The sequence below is a fragment of the Carettochelys insculpta genome, chromosome 1 (assembly GCF_033958435.1).
Source record: "Carettochelys insculpta isolate YL-2023 chromosome 1, ASM3395843v1, whole genome shotgun sequence".
Classification (NCBI taxonomy): domain Eukaryota; kingdom Metazoa; phylum Chordata; order Testudines; family Carettochelyidae; genus Carettochelys; species Carettochelys insculpta.
In genome coordinates this window covers 53,059,843-53,074,251 of record NC_134137.1, presented here as the reverse complement: position 1 = coordinate 53,074,251, position 14,409 = coordinate 53,059,843, and the positions used below count along the sequence as shown (strand labels likewise).

Sequence of the window (14,409 nt, the reverse complement as noted above, 5' to 3'; positions counted from 1 at the left end):
CTGAGGTATACACTCCTCTTGAAGCGGTTTGTCAAGCACAGACAAGGAAATGAGAATTTACTCCAGTAATATTCACAAGTGAGCTATATTACCTTATTAAACTTTAGTCCAAAAGCATTCATACTGTACCTGAAGAGGATAAGTTCTTTGAATAACAATATCAATACACCCAACAGTACCGCCTTCACTGAAAAGCGATGACAACGATAAAGGAAAAGGTCTGGGATCCCGATGAAATCCTAGTTTGGCATACCACCGAGCACGTCGAGTGCTGTTAGCTGAAATCTGAATAAATTAAGTGTTTATGTGAAAAAGCCAGACAAACCAAAAAGGTCAGAAAGTTACTGAATTTAGGGGGAACTCTCCATCAAAAACATTATCTATGAAACTATATGTATTAAGACCTAACATAAGTGTTTTTCAACTTTTTCATAGTATGAAACACATTTCACAGTGCAAACTGATGGCCTAATGTATTTTAGTGAAGAGAGAGTATCTGTGAGACCTAACACTCTTATTCATACCAGAACAGAAAGATCGTCAAATAAAAATATTTAGCACAATGCCTCATACCCCCAAAACAACTTATGTCTCAAATTGTCCTCCTTCCTGTAAAGATCTTCTTTAAAACCTACTTTTGTCCCCATGCCAGTGTCTCACATTCTTGAGCAATTTAGTATCAAATTATTTAAAAAAAAAAACACAATGTCAAAAATGTAGTAACTCAATACAAATTTGTTCCATGAAAACTTTTCTTCCTTTTGTACCCCTTTTGTATAATGCCATCTACCACGTCATGCCCCATCAAATCTAGACAGCAAATACTTTGTGACAGAGAATGAAAACTTATTTTTTAATCTTTCTGTACATCAACACATGGCACTGTTTAGATCACCACAACCCTCAAAATGAACATCTGATTAAGTTAAAGTGTAGCTAAATTTCACCTTTAACATAAGAGAATCTGGCATTTCCAGTGGTGAGCATGCATCTTGAGAACCGACAAGTTCTGCCCCATGCACTATGATCTTCTGACCAACAGTCAGGCTTCTTCCACATAAGAGTGCTTGGAGAGGAGGATCCAGGAGAGCCCTAATTCCATACCACCCATCTGTAACTTCAATTATTGTTGCTTCTTTTTTGCTTTCCACAATGTTTTTATTACTACAGTTATCAGACATGCTTGCATTTAGTGATATGATTTTAGAAAAACACAGTACGAGTGTTTTTGCAGCTGTATCATCTCTCTCCACTATCTTTTTGATAGCTGACCGCTGACTTTTATCAACTTCCAAATCATACCTATCAAAAGAGGGGGAAAAATGCATTCACAAATTGCTTGAATATACACACACAGTCTAAGAAATCATCTTTTAAATGAACAGTGCTGAACTGTAACTAACCAATCTATATGACTAACCGCCTTCAGCAAAAACTGGAACTGCTCTAGACTTTTGCAAATATCTGATATATTTTAAATCTCAAAAGGTATGAATCTCAATAACACAAACATTCAAATTAATACATAAACATAAAATTGATGTGCAAAATTCTAAATTACAGTGGAGCAAAAAGCTTAAGTATAGTGCTATACATTTACCTGTATTTTAATTGAAATAGCACCCTTTCAGGTGTCAAACACCTATTTGCAAATTCCTGTGGGAATGAGACTTCCATAGCTGCCAGTTTCCATACAATCCATCTGTAGTGGTTGTAGACCCATGCTTCAGTAATTAGCTTTGGATCCACACCAGGCGTATCACAGAGTGCCCTGTGCACAAATTGTTATATTAAACTGACCACCATTTTAAAGTTTTTCAAATCTGTATTTTTACAAATATTTTATTATGTTGTATTAATACTTTGTTAGTAAATATAGGAATACCACTAAGGGTGCACGTACTAGAAAATTACTGATGTAATACATATTTTACTATATCCCATTTATTGAAGAAATCAGGAATTGGTATTGAATCAGAAATATAAAAAATGTTGGCAAGTAAATAAAATTTTAAACAATCAAACACCAAAAGTGCACTGTTTTTCTTCATATGATCTCTTTTGGGTTGTAACTAGTTAGCGAAATGTCAAGTAGCAAAGTATAAAAACTGTGCAGAAGTGTTACTCTGTCTACATTTTGCTTTTAATAGATCTTTAGAAAGGGCCTAAAAAGGAGTACAAGTATGCAGGATACAGTTATGTTTGTCCCATTTTTGTTTTATATCTTCTTATGAAATATGCATATTTGCAAAATATTTAATATTTAGGCTAAGATGTAGAATTATGAACTAGATTTCCAGAATGTTTTGTACTCCTACTAAGGTTTTTGTGGAAATTTGCTTTCTACCAGAAATAAGTTGTTTTGGTTGTTTGAATTTGAATGTCAGTTACTGATTGATCTCAGTTACTCCTGGGTGAGTTTGATTGCTAGGCCGATTGTTTGAATGTGAATTTCAGTTGCTAGGCTGACTGTCTGCTTGAATTTGAATTCCAGTTACACTGGAAGTTTGTGCATGCATGTCCCTCCCCGTGATTCACCAGGAGTAGGGAGGACCAAAGGAAAGAAGGCTTCACAAGTCAAAGGCTAGCGACCAGCAGGAGCATGACCAGCTGGGAGCTACAAACAGAAGTTGTTAACAGGGGAGTTTGCCTGGGAGTTCGTTTTGGGGGGGAGCCCCATATTATTATTTAATTTGGTTTTGTTTCTCTTCTGCTCTTCAAATCAGCTTTAATATCTTCTAAGTGAATTCTCTGAAGGTAAAAAAAAGGATAGCGATAAGTCAGTCAGGATACTGACTTGCACAGCATGTGCTATCTTTGTCTTCCTCCTGGAAGACAGAAGGAATTTCGTATGTACCAAGGGCAAGCTGGTTGCTATCTTGGGAAAAAAAATTGAGGTGCAGATATTAACACTTTGGTCCATCGGAGAAGGTGAAGACCTTCTCGATAGGAGTGATTTAGTACTGCAGGCACAGAAGGCTGTGCAACTGATGAGAGCAGTAGAAACAGAGGAAGAAAACTGGAAGCATGTAACCTCCAGGAGATGAAAGTCAATTCCGTTATCTCCAAGTCCTGAAGAGGTAAGCAATCACTTTCTAGCTCTCTGCATGGGTGATATGGTGGAGAATACTGTGGCAGAGACCTCTCAGAGAACGGATCCACTAGTGGAAAGGCATGGGATAAGTAGTCCTAGGGGTGGCAGTTCTATGACCACCAACCACCAAGAGAAGACGACAGGTGGTGGTGGTTAGACTCCATCCTAAGAGGGGCTGAGTCATCCATCTGCCATCCAGACCTGGAATCTCAGGAAGCTTACTGCTTACCAGGAGCTAGAATCCAGGACAAGACTTCTAGAAATCATCAAACCTGTGAATTATTACTCTTTCCTATTTCTCCATGTAGGAACCAATGTTATAGCAAAGAATGACCATGAGTGGATCACTGCAAATTATGCAGTTCTGGGAAGGAAGATGAAAGAATATGGAGCATAAGTGTATCGTCATCCATACTCCCTGTTGAAGGAAGGGGTCCCAGGTAGAGATCATCGAATCATGGAAGTAAATGCGTGGTTGTGTCAGAATGGTTTCTTCGACCATGGGATTCTGTTTCAAGAGCAAGGATTGCTAGGAAGTGACAGGATCCACCTAAAGAAGAGAGGAAAGAGCATCTTTGCAGCAGGCTTGCAAACCTAGCAAGGAGGGCTTTAACCTAGGTTTGTTGGGGGATGGTGACCCAAGCCCTGAGGTAAGTGGGGAAGGAGGAAGGTACAACCAAGAAGGACCACTCGTTCGAAAGTAGGCAAATCAGCTTATTATCTAAGGTGTTTGTACACAAATGCGAGCAGCCCGGGAAACAAACAGGAGGAATTAGAGGCTCTGGCACAGTCAAAGTAGTATGAAGTGATTGGAATAACGGAGACTTGATGGGATGACTCACATAACTGGAGCACTGTCATGGAAGGGTATAAACTTTTCAGGAAGGACAGGCAGGGAAGAAAAGGAGGAGGAGGAGTTACAATTTATGTGAGAGCAATATGATTGCTCAGAGCCCCAGTTTATTGAGGGAGAAGAAACAGCTGATTGTCTTTGGGCTAAGCTTAGAAGCAGAAACAACAGAGATGATGTACTGTTTGGTGTCTGCTATAGGCCACCAGATCAGGTAGATGAGGTAAACGGGAATTTCTTCAGCCAATGAACGAGGGGATGGATTGCACCCTCAACAAATTTGCAGATGACACTAAGGTAGGGAGTCAGATACACACATTGGAGGGTAGTGAAAAGGTCCAGAATGACCTAGACAAATTGGAGGATTGAGGTAAAAGAAATTTGATGAGGTTCGACAAGGATAAGTGCAGAGTCCTGCACTTGGGATGGAAGAATCCCAAGCACTGTTACAGGCTAGGGACTGACAAGCTCAGTAGCAGTGAAGCAGAAAGGGACCTGGTGATTACAGTAGATGAGAGGCTGGATATGAGTCAACAGTGTGCCCTTGTAGCCAAGGCGGCTAATGGCATTTTGGGGTGCATTAGGAGAAGCATTTCCTGCAGATCTAGAGAAGTTATTATTCCCCCCTACTTGGCTCTGGCGAGGCCTCATCTGGAGGATTGCCTCCAGTTCTGGGCCCCCCACTATAGAAAAGATGTGGACGCTTTGGAGAGGGTTCAGTGGAGGGCAACGAAAATGATTAAGGGTCTGGAACACATGACCTATGAGGAGAGGCTGAGAGATTTGGGCTTATTTAGTTTGCAGAAGAGAAGACTGAGGGGCGATTTGATAGTCTTCAACTTTCTGAAAGGGGGCTCTAGAGAGGATGGAGAGAGACTGTTCTCAATGACAGAACAAGGAGCAGTGGTCAGAAGTTACAGAGGAAGAGGTGTAGGTTGGATATTAGGAAAAACTATTCCACCAGGAGGGTGGTGAAGGACTGGAATGTGTTACCAAGAGAGATGGTGGAATCTCCATCCCTAGAGGTTTTTAAGTCCCAGCATGACATAGTCATGGGTGGGATGATTTAGATGGGTTTGACCCTGCTTTAGGCAGGAGACTGGACTAGATGACCTCTTGAGTTCCCTTGCAGCCCTAGAATTCTATGATAAGTTGTATGTTTTTTTAAGAAATGTTATATATAAACTGTATGCTGAGAGTAGAAAACAGTTCATTTCTTTACTATCTAAAACTTACAGCCTACTAAATTTCTGGAATGTTAATATATGCAGCTGGTACAAATAACTTTGTAACCTGAAAATACAGATGTGAAAGTAGAGAAGATAAAGTAGCAAGGTGTATTTAATTATTTTAATTGTCATAAAAAAGTGGACTATAATCAAATTAATCTCAGAATTTGGGACTGCTGCAATACAGTTCCCCTGAGATAAATAATGCATAAAGTCCTTTGTGCTGACCTAGTTGATTAATAAACTGATTGAACCACATTATGGCTGTGTCTACAACTTACTAAAAATTGAAATGGCCATGCTAATGGCCAAATCAAAGAATACTAATGACACTGAAATGCATATTCAGTGCCTCATTAGCATGCCACCAGTCACAGCACTTTGAAAGTCCCGCAGTTTGCTCACCTGTGGCTTGTCTTCCAGGGGGTCCTTTTCAAAAGTCTTTTTGAAAGGACCCCTGTGTAGACGAGCCACGGGCAAGCAAACTGTGGCGCTTTCGAAGTGCCGCTGCTGGCAGCATGCTAATGAGGCTTTGAATATTCATTTCAGCATCTTATTCGTATTCTTCGATTTGGCCATTAGCATGGCCATTTCAGTTTTTACTAAGTTGTAGACACAGCCTATACTCTAAACCAAACCACTAATGTATGCATAACTTTTCTTCTTTGAGGGGTAAAAAATGCTGTTTAGGCGTATATATAAAGATTTCTCTTTCTTTTTCTATTTGTGGTTCTTCTGAGTAATTTTAAGAATGCTGAGACTTGTGTCCTCATTTTTTTTTGGGAGACTCCTGGTCAACTCAGTTGAGGACCAAGGGCTTTTAGTCCTTCATCTAAAGTCCGGAGGATGTTAAATCCTTAAGTGAGCTTTTCAACTGTGTGTTTTAATATAAGTGTTAACACAAAGTTCACTAATTCTAAAAATGAGAAAATGAAATCAAATTAGCTTTGAGGGGTTTCATCCATCTGATACTCCTGCCAATACTTCAGTTATCCATAGAGGCTTTCAGAATGGACAAGTTCACAATTTCTAATGTAGAAAGGGGGGAAAAAAATTCTTCCAGCCTCTCTTATACATTCCAAAAGCTGGCAAAAATGTACGCATGAAAACCAGACTCACTGAAATCAACAGAAGTTTTACCATTGACCTTAGTGGAGTCAGTATCTCATTCTACAAATCCATCTTCTCTTTGCAAGGTGAAATGACCAAAGTTCAAACCAACTAGAAGAATGAGCAAGCTTCCAGGCTCCATGAATCTTAAAAATAATCCATCTTCTGTATGCTTATTTCCAGATCATTGCCACAGAGAAGTGGGAAGATAACCCATTAATGCACATATTAAGCCTCACATAAAGATCTAAAATATTCTGATGTATAACGACATAAGTAAATTAAAATGTGCACTGGTGACCTGTAATAGGAGGGTAGATACCATTTTGTAAACAAACTATATTTTTATTATAGGGTAATATCATGCAGTAATGTAGGATTTTTTTTTCTGCCAAGCTCATAATCAAACCTGTAAAATTCTTCTTTTCCTGCTTTTCCCTCATCATTTGGTATAAGCCATCCTCCATCAGCAAGTTGTATTCCATATCCAGCCAGTAAATGCTCCTTACTGAAAAAATCCTGGATGAAAAACTGGAAAGATTCTGCATTTATACTGTTAATTTTTATGCAGTGCTTTGAAACACCATACATGTACAGCTGCAAATGATAAGAAGAAAGACAGCAAAAGTAAGAAAAACGATCCAATACAACAAGCAGTTCAGCAACAGGAAAGCATTCTTGTTAAATGCAGAATTACTGTAAAACATCTCCTTTACGTGTATATAGTTCTCATCTGTCAGAGAAATCTGATACATACTCCTAAACAAGAGGAGGAAATCCTAAAAACGTTAACAAGTTGAATTCAGATTGGAAATAAGATGCACATTTGTCAAGTGATGCTAAATTAACCATTAAAACAATGCACCAAAGAATGAGGTGGAATCTCCATCAGTCAATTTTAAAATCAAGCTTTTAAGTTTTTCTAAAATATGCTCTGGGCAAAACAGGGATGAAGGGAAGCCTTAGGGCCCATACTGTACAGGAAGCCAAACTAGATTTTCACCATGATCCCTTCTATCTTTATAATATATTAATCTAAAAATGTTCACTTCCTAAATGTTTCTCAACAAAATTTGCATGAACCTAAGATCCTCAACAAACAATAAAAGATTTTACATTGATATTTTTGCACTGTTCAGTTGGGCCCTTTTGTTCTAAGTTTATAAACAAGATGACTATAAATGCCAAAAATTAAAATATTTCAAACAAAACAAATTGCCTAACCAAGAACCCTGAGCTCATTTAAAAGATTATTTTATCTATTATGTCAAGCCTGTTATTTTTAGCTAGAAAAATTAAGGTGTTAAAAATAATGGCCATTTCTATACATGCGCCTTTCTCAGAAGATGCTAATGAGGCATGGATGTAAATTTCCTGTGCCTCATTAGCATATGGCCACGGGATTCGGAGTCTGCAAGAAGCTCTTCCAGACTCCAAAATAGCCGTGTAGACATGCGGCCCGTGGGGATCTCCTGGAAGGAAACCGTCCTTCCAGAAGTTCTGTCTTGCTCAAAATTTCCAGACTCCAAATCACATGTCCATATACTAATGAGGCATGGGAAATTTACATCCATGCCTAATTACCATTTTCCAGGCTGCTCATGACCATGCCCCTTGGAAGGGGATGTGTAGAAATGGCCAATGAGATTGAACAAAATCTGAATCTGATTTGCTACATTTATGCCTCAGAGACCATCAACTGCATTCATAAATGTCAACTATTAAATGCTACCACTCTTTTCAATTAAATGTTTCTAAAGTTATCAATTCTCTAATAAAGCCAAATATGTTACACATATGGCACGTGGTGAGAAAGTCTCAGGTTTTATACAAGTGATGTTCCACACATAAATTACAAAAAACCAACCACCAAAGCCAGTAAGCACAGTGGGGTAACAGTGAGATGGTGTTCATTTGCTCTGCTGGCAATGAGAAGCTTCTGATACCAGCTTGGTTCCAAGGTAACAGAAAGAAGAAGAAGGAAAAAAAAAAAAAAAAAAAAAATCAGCAGTAGGACCTCATCAGAAATCAAAACATATTATATTAGCAGCTGAAATTTCATTTCAGGATTAACTACTGTGAGGTAAAAGCCATCATTAGAGCTAGCTAGTGAACTTACTATCCCTCACTTCACCTTTCCAATTTGCTCCACTCATTTTATAATGGTATTCTGAAGGATCACTGAAATAAAGAGTTTCTTAACACTGAAATGATTTCATTTATATTAGTCTTTACTGTGATTATAATCTGAACATACGGCTAATATTTTCAGCTACAAAATCCAGGGAGATGATATGTATTTCACTTTATACACACAGTAAAAATTAGCTAAACCTTGTAAAGTATACACAATACAATAAACATCCACCTGTTCAATGGAGTAAGTTCTAGGAGATTTTTCTTCAACAGCAGCTTTGAGAGAGATCCTTTTTGCTGCAGATGTTTTCATGAGATAAAGACTGCCCGGCTGTGAATGAATATTTTGCCCTTGTTTCTTTCTAATTCTCATCTCTTGCAGAGTTCTGGCACAGTGAAGGTTTGCAATCATTTCTATCAAATCTGCTAGAGAAAACAAACACATCATCAAATCCTGTTTCAAATGTGTGTTGTTTTAGAATATGAACGCATTTCAATAAAAGCAATTGACTAACGTCTTTTTTTAGCTAACACATTGACTTTTATAATTTGCCATACTGCAAATGTGCAGAAACAAAACTATCTAAGAAATATTATTCACTTGAAGTATTATAAAATGTTTAATTCAATGAGAGTATTTCAAGCAAAATTAAACTTTTTTATACTAGCACTTAACTTTGGTTTTTTTGAAAACATTAAATAAATGGAAAGTAGTCAATGACTTCTGAATCTATAACCTTGACATTTTAAAATTAAGCAAACTTTAATTTGTAAATAATGGGCCTAACTATGCAAACACATATAAATGTGTATAAATGTATGCATGTACTTAGTCCCATAGAAGAAATTTGGGCTACTCACATAAGTTACACACACAGAGGCTGCATCTAAAAAACAGTTCTGTTTCAAAAGAACATCTTTCTAAAGAGAACATCGAAAGATGGTCTTTCAAAATGGAGCATCCACACACACCAGCGGGGACCTAAAGTTCAGTCCGTTCTTTTGAAAGGCCCCCGCCAGCACAATTTAAAAAGAGAACGCCCACACACGCTAGGGTGCTCTTTCCAAAGAGCAGGGACAGGAAACGCCACGGGCAAGGTCGCATGGTGGACAAGCCCTTTGGGGGCCGCTGCCCGCCGTCCCCTTAAAGGGCCCCCCCGTACCTCAGCCTGCACACTCCAAGGGCCAGCAATCCTGTCCCCAAGCAGCAGAAGAGTGAGAGAGGGCACGCAACATCAAGAGCAAGAGAGAGAGAGAGTGGAGGTGGCATCCTGGGCTCCCATGGATCCCGAGCACCACCCCCCCCACCCCATCGCAGCCATGGCCAGCGCACTGGCTGTGATCCTGGCCACCATGCTGCAGCAGCTCCGGGTGGCCATCACACCAGCCACTCTCCTGGATGCCATCCGCGGGGTGCAACATCCCCAGCCGGTCCCCCGGGTCATCCACCGCCTGTGGAGCTTCCCCACAAGCAGCGACTGGTGGGACCAGCTGGTGCTGGAGGACTAGGGCGACAACCAGTGGCTACAGAACTTCAGGATGACCAAGGGGACATTCCTGAAGCTGTGCCACTGGCTCGCCCCAGTCCTCCAGCACCGGAACACACACCTGAAGCCGGCGTTCCCCCTGCACAAAAGGGTGGCCATCACCTTATGGAAGCTGACCACCACAGACAGTTACTGATCCATTAGCCACCAGTTCAGGGTGGGCAAAGCCACCATCGGGGACGCCCTCATGGAGGTAAGCTGTGCCCAGCTCACACCTCAACTGCATGCAGGGGGCAGGGGACAGCCTGGTGACAGGCACTGTCAGGAGAACGGCGGGCACCCCAGGGCCAGGGATGAGGACGTGCACGGGCAGGCAAGCCGCACCCCACTCTGTGCTCACAAGCTTGCCCTCCCCATGCCCTGCAAGTCAGCCGGTGATCAACAAGGTGCTCCTGAGGCAGCTGGTGTGTGTCAGGGACATGGACAAAGCCATCTGGGGATTCCAGGAGCTGGGCTTCCCCAACTGCTTTGAGGCCCTGGATGGCACTCACATCACCATCCGGGCCCCAGAGCACAACCATGGGGCCTACGTGAATCACAAGGGCTACCAATCGGTGGTCCTGCAGACCCTGGTCGACACCAATGGCCGGTCTGAGGATATCTACATGGGTGGGTCTGGCTGCGCCCACGACGCAAGGGTCTTCAGGAACTCAGGGGTGGGACATTGTATGGCTGAGGGGACCTTCATCCCCTGGTGGGAGCTCCCCATCGGGGACACAACGATGCTGCCCTGCATTGTGGCAGATGCGGCCTACCTCCCAGGCCTGGCTGATGCAGCCATACACAGGGCACACCCCCAGCTGAGCCAGGATCTTTTTAAACGAGCAGCTGAACAGTGCCCAGAACACCATAGAACAGACATTCAGCTGCCTCAAGGGACGTTTTAGATGCCTCTACACCAGGCTGGAAGTGGGCCTGCCCAACGTTCCTGCGGCAGCTGGGGCCTGCTGCACCCTCCATAACCTGGTGGAGGCAAAACATGAACCCTATATGCAGGGGTGGGCCACTGAGGCAGGACACAGGTACAGACAGCCCCCTGCCACCAGGCCCAGAAGGATGGTGTGTGTGTGTAAGGGAGGCCCTGTGCCAGGCCTTTGAGCAGGGGCCACGGTAACCCCCCCAACCTTGCACACACGCAGACCCACCCACACACATGCACAGGGAACACAGGGTAAACCATAAAAATAAACTGTTTACTATCTGGAAAAACTGTGCCCCTCATTTTCCAGGGGGAACTATATACACGTGTCGGGGGAGAACTATTTACATGGGAGCAGGGACAGGGGGCTTCACTGTTCCAGGGGACTTGATGGCCAGAAGCCCCATCACCCGCACCCATCCCTTCCTCCACTTGCCCGGGGGCCCTGCTGGGGCCAGGCTGGTGGCACAGGAAGGTAGGGTCACGGCTCAGGTGCGGTGCCTGTGCCTGTGCCGGGCTCAGCACCGGGGTGAGGTGGGGCAGGGGCGCAGCCTTCACCTGGCCAGCAGGGTGTGGGCCAGGTGGATGAGGGTGGCCAGGGGGAGGTGGGAAGGGAGTAGGGCCTTGAGGTCAGCCTCCGGGGGTAGGGGGGGCAATTGTGGGGAAGGCAGGGGGCTGTGGGACTGGGGAAGGAGAAACCATCGGAGGAGATGCACAGGTGAGGGGGGTATGGGGGCCGACAGGGTGCGGATGCAGATGCGGGAGTGACCTGTGATGGAGCAGCGGCAGGGGCCAGGTGGCCGACCGTAGCCTGGGTGAGGGTGTCCAAGTTGGACCGCACCCGGTCCCATGCCTGCCACTCCATGGCAACCCACTCCTGCACGACTCCTGTCAGCTCCCCGAGGGCAGCTGTGTGGAGCGTGTTCCCTGACTCCTCCTCCCCGGCCTGGCAGCACTGGCAGGGGGACCGGCGATGGCCCCATGCTGGCCCTGTCCAAGGCCTGGTCCACACCCCAGGCCCGTCACGGGGCTGGTCCTGCTGCTGGAGCTGTGGAGACAAAAGGGGAGAGGAATGGGCCTTAATCCTGGTGAGGGACCCCCTGAACCCACCCCCACTTCCCTCCCACCCCATCTCAGTGGTTCTGCAGGGACCGCATCCGGGGTTCCCCATCTGGGTTGTGGGAGCACTAGCTCTCCTCTGCCTCCCTCAGTCCCTCCACGGCCCCACGTACTGTCCAGCGCACATGGTGCTGGGTGACACGTCAGCCCTGTGAGGTTGGGGTGCTGGGACTGTCTGGGCTGCTCATGCCCTAGGGCTGATGTCCCTGGGGGTAGGCTGCAGCCACCCTGGGGGGGGGACTGTGCACCCCCACCCCAACAGCCAGCAGCATGCACGGTACACACCTGTGGGTCCCTCCAGCAAAAAATCAGGCGAGGCACAGTCAGAGGGGGCCAGGTTGGATGGGCCCCAGGGGACGTTGATGATGAGGGCCACCTCCCTTGAGCCCTCGTCATTACTCATGTGCTGGATCCAATGGGGGTGCCCACAGATGGCCAGTGGTCTGGGCCGGTCCTCCCCCCTCAGTCCCAGTCCCTGTGTCCTCTGGCTCAGTCAGGGGGTCATCAGATTTCAGGTACACAGTTAGGGGTCCTGCCTAATTGGGCCCAAGGAGGCAGTCCCTTTCTCAATAGTAAGGGCAGCTGGTGGGCGCTGCCCCTGACTGCCCGGCCATGTCCCAAGACCAGCAGTACACCTGCCGGAGCTCCTTGATCTTGGACCTGACCTGGGCTGGGGTCCGTGTGGGGTGACCCTGGCTGGTGAGGCCCTTGGCCAGGCGGTTGAACACCACAGCATTCCAGCACTGGACCCGTCTACTACAGGACCTCCTTGTCTTCCCACAGTGCGAAGAAGTCCTGCAGCTTAAGCTCTGTCCAGGAGGAAGCCTGACGTTTGGGGGGCTGGCTCCCCTCCCGGGAGGACTCCCGTGGTCCTGGGATAGCCCCTGGGGTGGGCGGGAGTCCCGGCGGCTGGCCACGGTGCCAGAGGTGCTGCGGCTTCCCCTGGGGTGTCGCGGCTGGGAGCTGTGAGAGCTGCAGCGTGGGCTCCCTGCACACTCTCAGCCTGCTGCCTGAGGGCTTCTGGGAGCCTGTGTAATGAAAGGCAGCTGGATCCTGGAGCCATAGAGCTCTGCTTGTGCTGTAAGCGGCGCCACCACCTGCCAGCTGATTGCAGCCATGGAGGACCCGCTCTTTTGAAAGAGTGGGACACAGAGCGTCTACATTTGCTCTCTTTTGAAATTGTCTATCAAAAGAGGGCACTTTTCCCATCCCAGGAGTGGAGGACCAACATTGAAAGAACGGGGGAGTTCTTTCGAAGTTAATTTCGGAAGAGCGTCGTGTCAGTGTAGATGCTTCGTGGCTTCTTTTGAAAGAACTCAGTCTTCCGATCCTAATGTCAAAGGTACTTGCTAGTGTAGACGCACCCTGAGTGGGAATTTCAAAGAAGCCTATAGGAGGTAAGCCCAACTTCCAGTGAAAATTGAGTACCAGATTCCTTATGCCTTTTGGAAAATGCTGGCTATGAGTGTTTGGCAGGACTGGACCTAAATTTTAACATTTAAAAAAAAAAAGTATGCATCTATTAGGGATGAAAAATTCCATTTAATTAAACTGAATGTTAAATGTTAAGTTTAAGTGATTAAAGGGGAGGAAAGGGCAGCCAGGGGTACAACTCTCCAGCCCAGCCACTGTGCCCCTGTGTAGCCAGACAGAGTCTCCCCCTTACAAGCCAGCTTGCTCGTTGCCCCCCCCCACTGAGGAGCATACAGGGCACGGAAATGGCTGCTGACAGCAGAGTCTTTGATGCCCTCATTGAGGCCCAGATATGCTGGCTTATCGTGACCCTGAGAAGCAGACAGTACAGCTAGAAGGCTAACAGGCCAGACTGTCAACATGAGAGGGGGGGTGGACCCTCAGAAATCACCCCAGCTGGCATTGATCAATATGATGCACACACAATCACCCAGAAGGGGATGTGCCCCGCCCGCACAAAAGAATGTCCTGTACTCCTAAATTGTTTATCTCTTGTCTTACAAGTGCAAACTAAGTAGAAATGCCCTTGTAACAAACTGCTGTCACAAAGACAGACCAGTATGATCTGGCACCATAGATAAGAAAGAGAATACGTAACCCAAAAGGGGTATAAAAGATGGGTCCAGCAGAACTCTAACTTTGAGTGCATTCCACCAACTTCCTGCTGGTCGGGTCAGGTGATTGCCTCCTGAGGTCCACTACTGGGGACGCCCAACCTCGTATTCGTCTTTCCGCGGAATTGAGTGACCGATCCGGCTTGGCTACGCTGGTATCGAGAGACGCAGAGAGGGTAAGATACACCCATGCTAGGTCTCTGACTTTTTTTGTGCACAGCTAAAGAATTAGAGCTCTGTAACTAGATGTCATTGTGCCAAGATATCATTGTGTTAGATGGTAACAGATATCTTTGTATTGGATTGTAACGTAACTTG

The 14,409-nt window shown here is 45.2% G+C and overlaps 1 protein-coding gene across 1 annotated transcript in view; it reads right to left on the bottom strand.

Annotated features, from left to right (window-relative positions):
- The window catches only part of BRCA2 (BRCA2 DNA repair associated), an 88,685-nt gene that overhangs the window by 26,127 nt on the left and 48,149 nt on the right, over window positions 1-14,409 (bottom strand). The window contains exons 14-18 of the mRNA XM_074982356.1: window positions 8,652-8,845; window positions 6,693-6,880; window positions 1,601-1,771; window positions 948-1,302; window positions 130-285 (exon numbers count right to left, since the gene is read on the bottom strand). Coding sequence (XP_074838457.1) covers window positions 130-285; window positions 948-1,302; window positions 1,601-1,771; window positions 6,693-6,880; window positions 8,652-8,845 — 1,064 coding nt within the window. The remainder of the gene's footprint in view (window positions 1-129; window positions 286-947; window positions 1,303-1,600; window positions 1,772-6,692; window positions 6,881-8,651; window positions 8,846-14,409) is intronic.